The sequence below is a fragment of the Myxine glutinosa genome, chromosome 9, assembly GCF_964187855.1.
Source record: "Myxine glutinosa chromosome 9, kmMyxGlut1.1, whole genome shotgun sequence".
NCBI lineage: Eukaryota > Metazoa > Chordata > Myxini > Myxiniformes > Myxinidae > Myxine > Myxine glutinosa.
Window position 1 is genome coordinate 39,204,797 of NC_136269.1, and position 17,846 is coordinate 39,222,642.

The following is a 17,846-nucleotide window of genomic DNA, read 5'->3' on the forward strand; positions in this document are numbered from 1 at the left end:
ATCTGGGCAGGAGATGCAAGTAATGGGAGAGGAGATCAGAAGAGGGGTGAGTGAGGAGGTCGGAGGAGTGCGCGAGGAGGTGAGGCACTGTAAGGAGCGCATGGAGAAGGAGGTGAGAAAGGGGACTGTAAAATTGCAAGGGGGTATAGAGGAGTTGACGCTGGGAGTAGAACAACTGACAGTGGGACAAAAGGAGTTGGGGGACCAGGTAAAGAAGAACACAGCGGTAATAGAGGGTTTAAAATCGACACAGAAGGAGATGAAAAAGGACGTAGGGGTAATTAAAAAAGAGTGTCAGACGGTACATGAGGACCTGACGAGGAAAATGAACAAAGTGGTAGAGGTGATGGAGGTTAAAGAGCGGGAGGTGTGGGAGCACATAGAAAAAAATAAAGTGGAGTTAGAGGAAGAACTTAAAGGGGCGCACGAGGAGATGAAGGAGGTGAAACAGAAATTAGAAGAAGTGGAAGAAGGGGTGAGCGAAATTAAGAAGCGACGGAGAGAGGATAAGAAAGAGATAAAAGAGGAGGTAAAATAATTGGTCCAAAGTCTGTGTTCGGATCGTGATGATGTGCTCATTAACCGGATGAGGGATTCGCAGGTGATGGAGGAGAAGTGAAGAGAAAGAGGACCCGGTGTAAGTGGTGACCAATATGGTCGTGCGTATGATGCGCCAGGGGATTTAAGAAGCTTGGGGGTCGAGATGGACCCGGGTGTTCGTGAGAGGCCGTTGGTGAAGTGTGCGACAGGTCTGGTGTGCGAAAAAGGAGGTGTGCGAGAAAGTCCGACTCTGGGGTGTGTGAGGAAAAAGTGCGTGCCAAGGAGTGAGGGTGCTGGCGAGAGTGAGTCGGTCGTAGCGCGTGTGCGAGGGAGCACATGGAAGCGCGGTGTGGTAAGTGTTACAGAGGGTGTGACGGGAGAGTGTGCGCAAGAGTGTGCGCGAGAAAGGTGTGTGACGGACAGGTGCATGGGGAAAGAGTGCGCTGTCAAAGGCAGGGAAGAATGCACGCCTGTGGTGAGTGTTACAGAGGGTGTGACGGGAGAGTGTGCGCGAGAGTGGTGTGTAACGGACGGGTGCATGAGGAAAGAGTGCGCTGTCAAGAGTAAGGGTGAGTGCGCTGTCAAGAATGGAGGTGAGAGTAGTGAGAGTGACAAGGAGCATGAGTTGGTTGTGACAGGTGAGAAAGGATGCACACCTGGAATGGTAGAGCGTGAGTGGGAATGCACGCTGGAATTGGTAGTGAGGCACGTGGTTGGGTGTGCGAATGAGAGCACACCTGTGATTGTCACAGAGGAGGTGACCGAGGAGGAGGCGCGAAGAGGTGTGTTGGTGAGGTGTGCGACCAACGAATGTGTGCCAAAGTGTTCGGTGGTCAGGTGTGTGACCAAGGCTGTGAGTGGAATGAGGGTACCTGGGTGTGTAAGGAAAGGAACGAGGAGCATGGGAACGGCTGGATGTGTGAGCAAGGAACGGGCTGCGGGGTGTAAGCATGCAGGTGAAGCATCGACGTTAAACGGGTTAGCGGTTAGAGCGACTTTTAGCCGAATCGGGCCCTCGGTGCGTGCTGGGCCTCGCTTTGAACGGCCGCGTCCGTGCTCCACTAGGCGGAGCGGGCGGCTGGATAGGAAGGGTCGTCATGGCGACCACGTTTTGTTGAGGCATTCCGGCAGGTCGAGATCGAGCCATGGGATGGCTCCGTGCCGAGAAGGTGCGTGGGATCTCGGCCCGGGTAAGCCCCCGTCCCTGCCCCGAATGCGGGACGTATCCAGCCGCTGGCACAGAACAACCCGCATTCATGGCTTGGCTTTACGAAGCCGGGCTTTGGACAGGAATTGGCGCAACGAGAGGCATTAGTGAGTAGACGGGTGATGAGGATAGTGTTTTGGCCCCGAAATTAGAGAAAAACAAAATTTGATGATTGGCAAGGGATTGGCAGTAATGATTGGCAGATGATGGGTAGTGATTGGCAAATTTTTGATTTGTTGAAATTTGATGTGAAAAATTGGTAGTGAGCGATGGGCCTGGTGGGTAAGGGTGGCATCCCTGCCACCCTTCCCAATGGGGGCAAAGGAGCAATAGCTTATGGGGTGTATGGCAGTGAAAACTAGCCCGGGTGGGTTAGGTTATATTGTAGGGATCTAGCGAAGATGACATTAGGTGACGTTAAGTTTAGTTAGTGACTGATACCTGTAGTGGGGACGCAGGTAGATTAGGGTGGATGATAATGACGTGGGAGCGCAATAGTTTAAAGGGACGACTGGGAAGCGCAAGTTTTAGAGGGGAGTAGTTAGATGAGATGATGCCGTGTGGTTGAGAATTGAACAGGTGTGATTGCACAGGTGTGCAACTGGACAGGTGTGTGGAGCAGTGTGTGAGTAGTGAGTGTTGTGGATCAGCGTGAATGCGCTTGGGGAGAGAAGGGTGCAGGCGGCACCAAGAGTGAGAGCACAGGTGTGCAAGTACAGGTGTGTGGAGAGAGTTGGAGTAAGTGGTACGGAGTGGTGTGCATGGTGCGAAGGTGTGGATGGGGGAAGAGTGGACCCCTTTCACGAGTACCCGGGGCGGGTAGTGTAAGTGTTAGGTAGAGGGTATAGGTAAATTGTGGTTGGATATTGGCATTTGTGGTGCGGTTGCAGAATGGTATTGTGGATGGGTGCATTAGTGTTGTGGAAATGGCTGGGCGTGTAGCCTGTTAGTGTGTGTAGTTGGTTGGGCACGCCACCACTGTGAGGATGTCGGCCAGGTGAGGCCGCAGGTGGGCTCTGGGAGCCGTTAGTGTCAGTGGGGCCTGAGGATCCGGAGGACGGACCCGGGTAGCCCAGTGCCAGAGAGGGCACCGAGTGGGGAGAGCGCCAGAGGGCCTTCCCCAGGTAGTTAGGATCGGGTGAGGAGCAGGTAAGCTCGGAGGCAACTGCAGTGGTGGAGGTGTGCAGGTGGGTAGACCCGCTGGGAGAGGTACACGCCACAGCCCAGAAATTGTGCGAGGGCACCGGGAGATGAATCGGGGGAGTGAGACCCCAAATTGAAAAGCACCACAGTTTGGTCAATGGGAATTGGTTTTTAGAACCCATAGTGTAAGTTGGCCAATGGATTGGCAGGGAAAGACCCCGGGTAATGTAAAGTTGTTAAAGTCATTTAGGAAATAGTTAGGATTGATGAACCTGTCGCACCATACGCAGCCACTTACCTGAGGTGGTGATGATGACTCCACACCTGTGTTTTCTTTGTTCTGTGTGCAGGAAATGAGAATTGCTGTGAGGATTTGTGAGACGCATCACGACGTGGATGAGACATTGGGGTGATTCCATCTCTCCCTCTCTAGGAGGGATTGATGATGAATTGGTGATGGCAAATTATGATGTTGAGTTGGAGATGGCAAATTTTGATGAGAGTTGAAAATGGCAAATTTGATTGGTTAGGAGGGAGAGAAGACGAATTTGGTTTATGGGAGGAACGGGGAAGACAGTAGGGACGTTTGTTGATTTGTAAAGTAGATGTTTATGGGTAGTGTTGTGTTTTGTGGATACAGTAAGGGGTAAGGGAGGGGCCATGTAGGTTACCTGGTGGGGGGGGGGGGGCGTACGGTAGGAACGTACCTGTCTCACCTGGTTCCCATGTGCCCCCCAGTGTGCATCACCTTATATTGCGTGCACTTTTGCGCCCTTACCACCTTACTCACGTGTTTTCTTCTTTTGTCTCCCACCTCCGAGGATCTGGCTTTGGGGCAGAGAGAGAGGAGAGAGAGGTGCTGGCTCCGCAGTTGTGGGCCTGCACTTTCGCTGCTTGCTGCCGGGATCGATACACCATATGGACCGCAATTTTTGTGGCCGCCCACCATGGACCGCAGTTCTCTTGCGGGCAAGCACCACCCGTGGATGGACCTATTGGTCAATGTGGCACCTATGCCATACAGGTGAACCACTAATAGTTGGCCCCCTGACGGCCCCAATTCAGAAATGGACGCGGTTGGCGCCTTTCTTTATTTTTAAAGAAGCAAGAAGGCCAAGTGCACCACATGAAGGCAAGACCAGCGGCAGAACATCGGCCGGCTGCGACACCACCGGTGATTTATAAACACTTTATTGGTGCACCGGATGGTGCTGACTGTGTGATGGGGTGGTGCTTTTGGTGCTTGGATGGGGTGCTCTGCACATTATTAAAGGCCGTAAGGCCACAGAGCACTCGTGGGTTGGTGTATCGATGCTGGCATGCGTGCTCTCTCTATGCATAACATCTGCATGTGTTCCTCCAAAAACAGGTCCTGGATCGTAGTGTAAATATCAGCGTAGTCTTATGTAAATAATGCTCCCTACCGGCTGTATGTTTAGTTTGAGGATTCTTTCCGCGATTCGGTTATCCTGTGGGTGTGTTTCTGTGAGGAGAAGGGTGCAACGTCGCAGGGGGACATATTTACTCATTTGTGAACATCTGTAAAACTGTCGCACTCAGGGTAGAGTTAATAGTAGAGGGAACTACATCTGAGTGCCACACTAAAGTAGGTAAAGATTTATCGGGTCGGGCCGCCCCGAGGTAGAGAAGGGTGCAATGTTGCGGATATGGGATTTGGCCTCCATCCATATCCGCTTGTAAATATTCCCCTATTTCCCCAATACTCCCCAACTATCCCCAATCCCCCATTCCCTAGTCCCATTGTCTGTAAACAACACTCTGTAGAACCGACCTTCCCCCTTTTCCCCCATTAAATGTCGTACCCAGGTTCACCGCATCTCACATAGACAACTATAGGACATCTTGCTAGTTATTCTTAGTCTATGTCAGTTAAGGACTCGTTTCCATTAATTCTGACTCTTCGTTGCACCAGAATGTGATTGTATGGCACCAGTAGTGAGTTTAGGACCTCCCCATACCTCCTCCCATCTTCCTCATGAAACAACAACAACAACAACAACTACAACAACAGCGCGCGGGGAGTGTGCGTCCTCACTCCGGCTTGGTTAGCCGCCATTGCCCATGCGCTCCGACGGGGTTACCACGAAGGGGCTCACTGTCAGCCCCTCGTCAAGGGCGGAGCCCGGTAACCCCCCCGCACCCAATAAGAAGCGGCGGGCCGATTCCATCTGGGGCGGAGCTAACGAGCCGAGGGCGTGTCACTCCCCGCTGGATATACGCAGCGACTTACCGGAGGTGACGTCAGAGATGCGCCCCCAGCTTGAAAAGAGAAGTCGCCACCTCCGAGCGCTGAGAGACCTCCCGCATCTCTGGACCGGACCGGGTCGATTCTGCCCCTGAGCCAAGGTGCACCTTGAGCCTCGACTACCTGCCCTTCCTTGCCATCAATCCCTGTGTGAGTCAGTTTTGTCCTGTTTATCTGTGGTCTGTCGGGGCTACTATAAGGCCGTGATTAAGTGCCCACCTTCCTATGCTGTCCCTCTTGTCCTTGTAATCTAAACGTTCCGCATATCCCATATCTTGATAACTGTACCCCTGGTGTCGTGTCATTTAACCCAGCTGTTGTGTCCTTTCCTTAATTGATTTAGCATAGCGCGACTCGGCCAACGTTCGAGTATAATCGGGTAAACTGTGCAGACGCGGTCATACCAAACCGCTCGGTAAACTAACATCCAAAACCGCGTCTGTAACAATATATATATATATATATATATATATATATATATATATATATATATATATATATATATATATATATAACCGCTGAATCCCTGGTGTTGGGCTAGCGGCTAGGGTGCCAGCTTAGGATCCTAGTATTCTGGGTTCGAATCCCGGTCGATCGCTGAATTAACGCCAGGGGGGTTGACTCAGCCTGTCATCCTTCCGAGGTCGGCTAATTGAGTACCAGTTCACTGGTAATTCCCTGGTTGTCGTTAAAGGTGGCAAAAAGGGTTGGCGTCAGGAAGGGCATCCGGCCGTAAAACTTTGCTTCAAAAAGGGGACCAAAAACCAACAACAACCACGGTTCCCGAAAAAGGCCAACCCCCGCTTGCGGGGAAAAATGGCCTCTAAAGGTGGTATATATATATACTCCATGGTAAGATCTCCAACCTTTAATTGAACAAACAATGACTCAACGTTTCGATTAACAACATGTGAAGCCACACGCCTCCGTTAATCTTCCTCAAGAGTGATAAAATCATCTCAACATCCCCTTACATGCACAGTGGGCGGGGTATATGCAAAGTGGGGTGGGCAATGCTGGACAGCCAATGAAACCATATCACACCGCTCTCGTGAACGGAGACGTTACCGACCAAATTCAAAAATCAACCGCATATTAACAGTTCAAAATAATCCTGTAAGCAATGCTGGATTATAACGCAAGTGTTGAGAAAATCCGGAACAATCATTACATTTAATCAAAAGTTAAACTTGCAAACAATAAAATTGTAAATTAAATTAAAACTGTAAATATATTAAAGCCAAAAATTTTTAAGAGAAAATAAAATTGTCACATTATCAAGATCATCACATGTGGCCCTATGCGGTAAAGGTGAATGCGGGAAGGAGGTTGGTTTTAGGGGGGATAAAATGGGGGGGGGGGGGGGAAACCAGAGGGGGTTGGAAGTGGAGGGGGGGTGTGGGAGAGGGGTGGTTTGGAGGGATTGGAGGTGGGAGGGGGCAATTTGTCCGAATAAAAACCTTGTGTGATATATTATGTGGACTCGTTGTTCAAAGTACGGAATGCCTGCTTCGTTTACACAAGAGTGGGTCAAAAGCTACCGGTAAGTCTTGTGTAAACAAGACAAAAGCTACCGGTAAGTTGACCCACTCTTGTGTAAACGAAGCAGGCATTCCGTACTTTGAACAACGAGTCCACATAATATATCACACAATGTTTTTATTCGGACAAATTGCCCCCTCCCACCTCCAATCCCTCCAAACCACCCCTCTCCCACACACACCCCCCCCTCCACTTCCAACCCCCTCTGGTTCCCCCCCCCCCCCCATTTTATCCCCCCTAAAACCAACCTCCTTCCCGCATTCACCTTTACCGCATAGGGCCACATGTGATGATCTTGATAATGTGACAATTTTATTTTCTCTTAAAAATTTTTGGCTTTAATATATTTACAGTTTTAATTTAATTTACAATTTAATTGTTTGCAAGTTTAACTTTTGATTAAATGTAATGATTGTTCCGGATTTTCTCAACACTTGCGTTATAATCCAGCATTGCTTACAGGATTAATTTGAGCTGTTAATATGCGGTTGATTTTTGAATTTGGTCGGTAACGTCTCCTTTCACGAGAGCGGTGTGATACGGTTTCATTGGCTGTCCAGCATTGCCCACCCCACTTTGCATATACCCCGCCCACTGTGCATGTAAGGGGATGTTGAGATGATTTTATCACTCTTGAGGAAGATTAACGGAGGCGTGTGGCTTCACATGTTGTTAATCGAAACGTTGAGTCATTGTTTGTTCAATTAAAGGTTGGAGATCTTACCATGGAGTCATTTGGATATACTCCCAACCGCAAATCTTTGCTTATATATATATATATATATATATATACACAACAACAACAACATGCATTTTAAGGCCATTTTCCCTGCAAGAGCGGGGGTTAGCCATATATATACGTAGTGTGTTCAAAAAGTATCCGACCTTTATTTTTCGTGCGTAAAAAAAAAGAAGCTAGGGAGGCGTTGATCGGTGCACGTATGTAGGCGATGCTAATGCGCACGCGTGAATTTTTTCCCACCTGCAGAAGCTGTCATTCGACGGCAGACCGCCGATGAGTGAGGACATGTAAGTGAGCGCCGTCGGATTTTAGTTTTTGACAAAATGACGGAAAAACTTGAACAACGCCACTGCATCAAATTTTGTGTTTCATCAAACTTGCATCAAAACTGCAACTTGGTTTCTGGGTCGTACCCATAAACCCAGGACTCATCGCCAGTGATCACTGTGTTGAGGAAGCTGGGATCGCTGTTCACAGTCTCCAGCATGTCCTGTGCGATCTCCAAACGGAGTTGCTTCTGCTCAATCGTTAGCAGCTTTGGTACGAACTTCGCTGAGATTCTCCTGAAGCCCAAATCCTCCTTCATAATGGATTGAACGGTGTTGAATCTTGCGGATCGTTTCCACTTGGGAATCGCCAAGCTTTACACAAAATTTGATGCAGTAGCGTTGTTCAAGTTTTTCCGTCATTTTGTCAAAAACGAAAATCCGACGGCGCTCACTTACATGTCCTCACTCATCGGCGGTCTGCCGTCGAATGACAGCTTCTGCAGGTGGGAAAAAATTAATGCATGCACATTAGGAATCGTCTACATACATGCACCAATCAACGCCTCCCTCGCTTCTTTTTTTTTTACGCACGAAAAATAAAGGTCTGATACTTTTTGAACACAGGAGTATATATATGAAATAAATATATATATATAATATATATAGTATATTTATATTTATTTCATATATATATATATGTATATATATATATATATATATATATATATATATATATATATATATAGTGTAACGAATGTGGAAACGTTACAATGTGAACGTTACAAAAGTATGGTCACACCCTGTTAATGTAAATAATGGTCGCAGCCGTCCTCCTAGTTAATTCCATGAAACTTACACGCAGGTCACGATATATCTTTTAAATAGTGTATTTCCTTATTCCATGTAGGCTAAATATGTGTTTCCCACTAGATTGACTTTGCATTGTATCAAACAAAATAAGCGTAGGCCCTTCCAATTTCCCCAAACATCTCCGCTCTCCAAAGTTCCTTTCAAAAGGGGAGTTGTTTTCAATCCCGCAGGCCGCCATTGCCCATGTGCTTTGAGTCGGAGAAGAAAGGCGTGTCTCCACCTCGTCATAAGAGGGAAGGAGTGAACCAGCCCTAACAGCCAATCAGCACCGCGGTGAGCGACCCGGTAGGCGTGCCCTCGGAGCCGGCGGCTTAATTCCGCCCGAGGTGATAAAAGCGACTGTAAGGGACTGCTTTAAGAGATGACCTGGGAGATGAGCAAAGAGGAGCGGTGAGATGCGAAACGCTCCAAGCCAAAGAGGAGAGGTACTCGGCAAGGAAACCAGCTTTGGAGAGACGCGCTGAAAGGAGGGAGACGGCTCCACCACAAGAAGAGGAGCAGGTGTGCCGAACCAGCGCGTGACGTCTACCGCAGCGGATACGCGACGGAGGGTTTTCCCGCCAAAACCGCGAGGAATTTGAGAGCTGCTGCCTCCCGACTTTGCCTCCCTCTCAAGCAATCCACCTCAAGCCCTACCTGCCTGCATTATCCCCTGTGTAAGTGTGAACGTCCTGTCCTGCTCGTTGTCTTGGGGTTAAGTAAAAATGAATAGTGTAAGTTAACGATTCGCTGTGTTACTGCTTCTTCCATCCATTGCTTGTGTGTGTATAATAAATCTGTTCTTCCTCCATATTCTTCTTCTTCTTCTTTTTCATTCTCTTTCGGTCGCTTTAGAGGTTTCCCGATTGAATATCTGTGGGGCGATCTGGTCAACGTCGGGTGGAATCGGGTTCTAATCGGGGAGTAACTGTTCGGACGCGGTTAAATACACCACCGCTCGGTCAATATAACATCTAAAGCCGCGTCTGTAACAATATATATATGTAGATAATATATATAGATATAGATATCTGATACATATAAAATCCAGTTTGTTTTGGGGATGTGTATGTACGTGCCAACCGACTGTTTTCGGCCCATTGGTTGGACAGGTTGCTCAACTCTGCCCACAATCTGCATTCAACTCGCCGGGAAAAGGTGATTTTTTTAATTTATTTCTGGATAAAGTTCTAGCAATATGGATTGTGAATATCGGGAAATTACGCAATAACTAAAACATATTGTGAGTGTTTGTTACAACCACGGTGCCTGATGCAGATGTCCAACTGTATCTGTAAACATGCACCACTGTACACCATTTGTAAAGGAAAATGTTTACGACTTCCTACCACTCACTGCACATTGACCGTAAATGATACAAACCCACAGACACTTCTCAAATTATGCCGCCATAAAACCACCAAATACCAACTCCCTCAGCGAGCGATCATGCCCGTTTCAGATCACCTGATGTGCTATTTTTCTGTCAATCGACCTTCCATGAGTAGTGCGAGGAATGAGTCAGTCAGTGGTTAGAAGGAGCTTTATATATTAAGGAGCCAATTAAAATAATTTACGTAATGCAGGTGAAAGATATTGTATCTATCACCTCTTTCCATTGCTCACATTTGAACATAGCAACGTTGAAAATATATCTACATTTAATCTGAAAACTAAAATATATCAGAGGTTTACTCAAACTTACCCCATCAAAGTCTGCACCTATTTTGTCTTCTGCTTCTCTGTAGAACAAACAGCAGCAGCCGTTAAAATCACTGCAATCATTATTTCTTTCCCTTGTTTTGTTCTAAAATCCGGACTCAATCTCTGGCACGGTACATCATCCATCTCGCATCCATCTCGCAGGCTAGCTTCATGAAACTGCTTCATGGAGCTTCTGACTTGACCTCGCCAACCTTAGCAAGAGTACTTGGTCTGATGATGGGGGAAGTGAACAGTTTGAAAACCAATCGTTTATTTATTCTAGGATTGCAATAAAGGTGCCGATTACCCATTTCTCATCACATTTGCATAAATTTCAAGGGAATGGTGTCATCGTAGTTATCCCAAAATTTCTTCCATTTCCCTTTAAAAATGTGGAGTTCTATTTTTCTGTACAAGCATGTGGCCTTAAGTGCACATTTGATTGATAGTTTATGAGTGCATCAGATCTACAAACTACCAGTGGAGAAACAGTGACACTCCATGAGAGCTCACAAGCTGTTTATTTTTAAATTCTAAAACGTAGTGCAGGCCGTAACCAAAATTGATTACTCAAATAGTGAAGCTCTTCAAATCAATTGATTGTTAATTTAAAGCTTTTTTTTTTTTTTACAGAAAGTCAATAAGACAACGTGTGTTTTAGACAGCAGCGTGCAGTGTGAGTGATTCTGTTGCACACAAGTTCATGTTGACGATCCATGTATACATCACTGTCCTAAAATTATAATCTGTGAGGTCAAATATTTTGTAAAGATCGTACCTCGGTCACGATTTTACCCAGAGAAGCAACTAAGAAACCAAAGGTGTCATGTGCTCATATAAGCAAAGTGACCACAGGGTGCCATCTCAAATTAACAATTTTACCCTGCCCGCTAACAACCTGAGCATATGGATCTCCCTGCATTTCCATCCCTTGTAAAGCATGCAAATTATCCATGCCAAATATCCATGCAAATTATCCATGCCAATTATCCATGCAAATTATCCATGCCAATTATCCATGCCAATTATCCATGCAAATTATCCATGCAAATTATCTATGCAAATTATCCATGCAAATTATCCATGCTAATTATCCATGCAAATTATCCATGCAAATTATCCATGCTAATTATCCATGCCAATTATCTATGCAAATTATCCATGCCAATTATCCATGCTAATTATCTATGCCAATTATCCATGCCAATTATCCATGAAAATTATCCATGCAATTTATCTATGCAAATTATCCATGCAAATTATCTATGCAAATTATCCATGCTAATTATCCATGCAAATTATCCATGCCAATTATCCATGCAAATTATCCATGCAAATTATCTATGCAAATTATCCATGCTAATTATCCATGCAAATTATCCATGCCAATTATCCATGCAAATTATCCATGCCAATTATCCATGCCAATTATCTATGCAAATTATCCATGCCAATTATCTATGCCAATTATCTATGCCAATTATCCATGCCAATTATCTATGCAAATTATCCATGCCAATTATCCATGCAAATTATCCATGCCAATTATCTATGCCAATTATCTATGCAAATTATCCATGCCAATTATCCATGCAAATTATCCATGCAAATTATCCATGCCAATTATCCATGCTAATTATCTATGCAAATTATCCATGCTAATTATCCATGCAAATTATCCATGCCAATTATCCATGCAAATTATCCATGCCAATTATCCATGCCAATTATCCATGCCAATTATCCATGCAAATTATCCATGCAAATTATCCATGCAAATTATCCATGCTGGCCTTTACTTTGACTTGTTCCTCTTCTCACAGAAGACACGCATGAGGAAGTCGGCCTCCTGGTGGGGCTCGTACGTCGAAGGCACGATGACGTAGTTTCCGGGAGGAAGCTGAAAGTGTTCCGATACCTCACGCAGATTGATGTAGCTGCGGTTGCGTACACATAACGGCTGCCTCAGAAAGAACTCACGAGACAGCTGTTGCATGTTTCTTGGCACCTGGACAAACACAAAGTCGATCACATGATCTATTCACGTCATGGAAGTAAGACCATGAATAACAGTCTGGTTTTAGATTATGTTTTCACCCGTTTGTCTGCCTGTCTGTGAGCAGGATATCTCAAAAAGATATGGACTGATTTGAACGAAACTTGGTCGACAGGTTGGATGTGTGACAAGGACAAAGTTATTCGATTTTGGTGAAGATTCAAATCCACATCCAGATTCAACATTTTAAAATAATTTTCAGTGATTCTTCATCATTTAGAGACGGGGCCAAAAACGATATATCTTAAAAAAGGTTATTGACAGATTATTACAAAATGCGGTGGATGGGTTGTATAGGTGACAATAACAAGCCCATTCGATGTTGGTTATGGTCTGGATACAGATCCAGCCTATCAGTGGGATACAAAAGGTAAACTCTTCAGTTTACATTTTGCAAAATGTAAAGCCTGGTTTGCTGGTGTATTGGAAAACAACGACATGCATAATAATATTGGGAATAAATTCTCATGTTGTACGTCATATGGTTTCATCCTGAGAGGTTGTATCACTACAGCATTCATGCATGAAGCGCAATCACCTTTCCTATTTTTTTTTAAAATAAAATCTGACACCCAACCCCTCTGTAATGCCCCGTAGCACTCACTACACGAGACACCCCCTAAGACATAACGTAACAGTTGAGGACACCCTCACCTCCATTCCAATCAACACTCGACCCAAAAAAGTCAATGGAAATCTGACAGAACAAATCCATGCAGTGTATAATCAGCAGAAGCCTACAGATCTAACGTCGTAGGCCTGCCAGAAAACCAAGATGGCTGTCATATTAATTTGACTGGGTGCCATGGTGGGTGGAGTCAAGTGACAAATGTGGGTGGGGTCCGGCACTGTCTGGCACCATCCAACCATGCGGAGTTCCAATTGTTGGACCTGCGACGTTAGCATCAGACTGCTGCCATGCCCTCCTCCCTTTTCACCATATTGGCAAATTAACAGTTTGAGATCATGGCACCCGTAATCCATGACATACCGTTGGAAGTGCTATCTATGATCAATGAGTTAAACATGTATCCAAAATTTATTTATTTATTTAACGTACTACTGGGTTGAACATATGCAGTATAATTTGCTGTAATGAACAGAATTGTACTATACACTGGCCATTGTTTTTCAAATTTGTTATACTGGGATTTCCTCTCTCCCCATCCCTTCAATAAAAGTTTAAATCTAACTAGAACAATGCGACGATGTCGCCAATATGCCTCCGCATAGTCCCACAGTGGGTAGATGTCCTCGTTCACTGTCCTAAAAATAAACAAGTTCGATTTAAATCCCTTCAGCTGTTTTCCATTATCACATTTTCACCAGCCATGACATGTTTCACATCGATCGGTGAAGTGGTTTCAAGGAAGGGATTAAAAAAAATATCGGCTTTCAAGCCAATATGGCTGCCACACCACGTGACATATGACCTTAAAAATATACCTCTGCATATGTATGTGTCGGGGATCACATTTGTGAAGTTTCGTGTTGATCGGATAAGGTTCGTTTTTCTATTCAATATGGCTGACAAACCACGCGATCTATGACATCATCATTTTCAAAAGATGTGTAACAATGAATGGTATTAGATGATATTTGTAAAATTTAGCATCAATTGGGTAAGCAGTTTCAGAGATATAATTATTTAATATTTTCATCTCATCCAATATGGCTACCACACCATGTGACCAATATTTTCGTGATCAACTTTTAAACACCATGCCTAGTCAATGACACATGTAGAGTTTTGAGTCGATCGATTTGGTGGTTGGGGAGAAGATGTTTTTTTAAAGGTTTTAAGTTAAATCCAATATGGCTGCCAAACCATGTGACCTATGATGCCATAAATTTAATATTTCAATACAAATGGGTCATATCATGTCATGATCATGTGCATGCAATTTCAGATTTTTATGATAAGGAATGAAGTTAAAACATTTTTGGCTGGTATACCACTTCACGTATACTTCACGTATACTATATAGCTGGTATACCACTTTTTTTTTCTTTTTTTTTTATACCACTTCACGTATGATATCATTATCATGCTTTTGTTCCCCATGTGGAGTACTTGACAATGTGGCAAGTTTCAAATTTTTCCATTCAGCGGTTTCTGAGAAATAATTTTATTATTATTTGTGTTTAATCCAAGATGGCTGCCATACCACGTGACCTATGACGTCACAATTTATCATAAAAACATTCTGCATGAGTGTCACTCCTACCCTGAAAGTTTTGTCTCAATCATCCATGTGGTTGCTGAGAAAAACGAAGTTTAGCCCGTACGGACGGACAACCCGAAAACAATGCCTCCGGCCACCTTGGGGGCGGAGACATAAAAATTAAGGGTTGACCTGGCGTCTCAGGTGAAAAAGTGTAGTGCACTGCCACAATTTAATCACTGCCCACCACCTCCCCAAAGAATGCTAGACCAACCCCACATTAATCTTGACTTCCTTAGGCCATAACTTTTGGCCATACCCAAGCTGCCTACCAGGCTTGCCAATATTATGAAATCAACTCCATAATTCACCTGAAATTTTCACGACTCAACCTCACAGTTCACACTTTTCAATTTGAAATTAAATAATTAAAACGAAAGTGTCCACCAAATGTGACGTTAATCATTACAAAAATTAATCACAATGAGTGTTCTTTAAAGCTGGAATCCACTTCACCTCAAAATGACCTTGGCCGGAAAGACAATGACTCCATATCAATAAGGAATTTATTCTACACAAACAAAGAAGAGCAAGACAGTGCTTAATTACATTTAGTTTTGATTATTTATCAAAACTTCATGACAAATATAAACTTTTGCGGTGCAACTCATATGTTGATATTGAGAGCGGTGTGCATTTAGTGCTAATGAAACTTTTCTGACCCTGGTGTTGGCAAGTTAAGGTGGCTGGCTTAAGATCTCATGGTCCTGAGTTCAAGTCCCTGTCAATCCGTTGAATTAACACCAGGTGGGTTGACTCAGCCTGTCTTGACTCAGCCTGTCTTGACCTGTCTTGTGTTGACTCAGCCTTTCCCCCCCCTCCCCCTTCCCATGCCTCCTCCCCCCAAGCCCTCTCCCTCCCACACTTCTCCCTGCTCTCAAATGTTGTGGTTGTGTGCTTCCCCTTCTCTCCCCATCTTGTCTTCCGCTCCCTCTTTTTGTATATTTTGTTTGTCTGGTTGATTTGTTTGTGAAATAAATGTTAGCTCTTTCACGAGCCTCGATTCAGTATACAAAAAAAAAAAAAAGGTGGGCAAAATGAGTACCAGCTTGCTTGGATGAATGAGCCATTTGTGTGTCCTGCGTCGGAGTGGTGACCCGTCCATGATTGTGCCCAATACCCAAGGAAACTGCTTCGGCAGCCCTATGCAGCGGTCATCATCATAAAACTTTTCTGGGGTAGTCTGTGTAACCTTGTGGGATGAAAACTATTAGAACGGAACTGGGTAGAGTGCATACCTCTGCCAGGCTGAAAAGTTTACGGTTTGTATCACACTGATAGGCGGGATTTGAATCCGAACCTAAACCAAAACCTAATCGGCTTGTTCTTGTCACCTACACAACTCATCCACATAGTGTTTTCATAATTCGTCCACAACCTTTTGAGGTATCTTGCTAGATATCGATTTTGGCCATATTTCTCATTGGTGAAGAATCAATTAAAAATTCTCGTATCCGGATACATATCCGGATCTTCACCAAAATCGAATGATAAAATCTTCACCAAAAGCACAATCAAAATTTCGTCCTCGTCACACACGCAACCTGGTCAAAAAGTTTCGTCTGAATCCATCCATAACCTTTTTGAGATATACTGCTCACAGACAAATAAGCAGACAGACGTACAGGGGTGAAAATATAACCTGTCTACCTTCATTGTCAGAAGAAATTAACCTATCATAACTTCAATTATGACATCATAACATAATCGGACTCTTTAGCTTATTGTATTGAAAAAGCTTCCAGACCTATTTCCAAGATAGGAGGCTTTATTCAAATCGATCTTTGGCATTCTACACAACAGGCAATAATTTCATCAGTCCTACAAATCCAATAAAGCATTATAAAGCAAAGTCAAGCAGTTTAAACATTAGTCATGAATCCCAGTCACTTCTTGCCAATAAGATCCAGCGCTCATCTCTGCATAACTCATTCAGCAGACAAATTACTGACCACCCCTCTGACCAAGCGCTCGCCCCTTAATAGGTATCTCATATGTCCCACGCCTATGAAGGCCCTTCTTCTTCTTCCTCTGCTTCTTCTTCTTCTTCATTTTCACGACACTTATTTACAACACATCCTCGAAGCCACTTGGGACAGGTCAGGGCTGCATGAAAGTGTGTTCACACCCAATCAGATTGGTCATGGGCAGAGCATTGACTGGTGAAACTCACCCGTTTGAACACCAGAGCCATCACAGCCAATGCTGGCTGCGTAGAAGCGGCCATTCCTCATCATCATTATGACATCATTGTGCTACTTTATTTGAGAGAGGAAGGGGAAAATATAGCAGACATTCCTGATCTGTGCAGGCAAAGCATTGTTGTTGTTGTTGTTGTTGTTGTTTAGTCCTGGACAGTTTTTTGGAACAAGCCCACGGAATTGAGACAGCCGATCAATCTGGCAGGAACGACCCAGAGATCCCCCACATCCAGGATGCTGTACCCCTGCCTTCACAAAGTCAGGGCCACAATAGAGTTAGAGGGAGAGGGAGTGAGAGAGAGAAAGAGGGAGACAAGAGCGAAAGGGCCTGTCCATGTTGACTAATCGGCACTCTGACCGTGACCGCATTAGGGATTCATGCCTTACGCATCGCTGCAGCAGGGAAGAGTGGGGAAGATTTGGCCCCAGACTTGCACTGGGGGGTATAACCACGGCAAAGAGGCATCCCCAAAAGTTGTCAGGCAAAGGGTTTGTCTCATTGCTGGCAAAACTTTTTTTTAGTTTGTCCTTTCTCATTACCTCTGTCTACGGCTTCCCCTCCACTCCCACCTTTTGTTCATATGTGTTCTGTACCGTCATCCAAACAGTCATGACTCGCATTTACATTTCGCTGTCTGACAACATGGACCAACTTCTATCGACTCATCCCAACTCTATCTTCCTCATATGTGGTGACTTGAACTGTCATCATGCCAGCTGGCTGGGTGTGGGTACCTCTCTCACCAGCCATGGCATCTCAGCAAAGGACTTCTGCAACTCATTGGGACTGACACAACCTGTCGATTTCCCAACCTGGATCTCAGTCGACGGAGCATCTTCTCTTCTAGACTTGGTTATGACAAACTTCTCTGCAAATGTCTGCTGCTCTTCTTCTGCTCCAATCGGTTCTTCTGATCATTTACTTGTTAAAGTGGACATCTCTCTGGCCACTTTCAGAGAGCCTCCTCAACATCGACGAGTCGAGCATTTCACTCAGTCCGACTTGCACTGACTTCAAGCAGCCATCAATCATCTGGACTGGTCTGCCATCTTTACTGCCTGTGACATCGACTCTTCCTGGGTATTCTTCCAAAGTAAACTG

General features: G+C 44.9%; 1 protein-coding gene across 1 annotated transcript in view; it reads right to left on the reverse strand.

Annotated features, from left to right (window-relative positions):
* Nucleotides 1-17,846, reverse strand: part of LOC137435775 (calpain-9-like) — a 129,463-nt gene that overhangs the window by 32,959 nt on the left and 78,658 nt on the right. Inside the window, exons 11-12 of the mRNA XM_068129721.2 lie at nt 12,062-12,270; nt 10,264-10,300 (exon numbers count right to left, since the gene is read on the reverse strand). Coding sequence (XP_067985822.2) covers nt 10,264-10,300; nt 12,062-12,270 — 246 coding nt within the window. The remainder of the gene's footprint in view (nt 1-10,263; nt 10,301-12,061; nt 12,271-17,846) is intronic.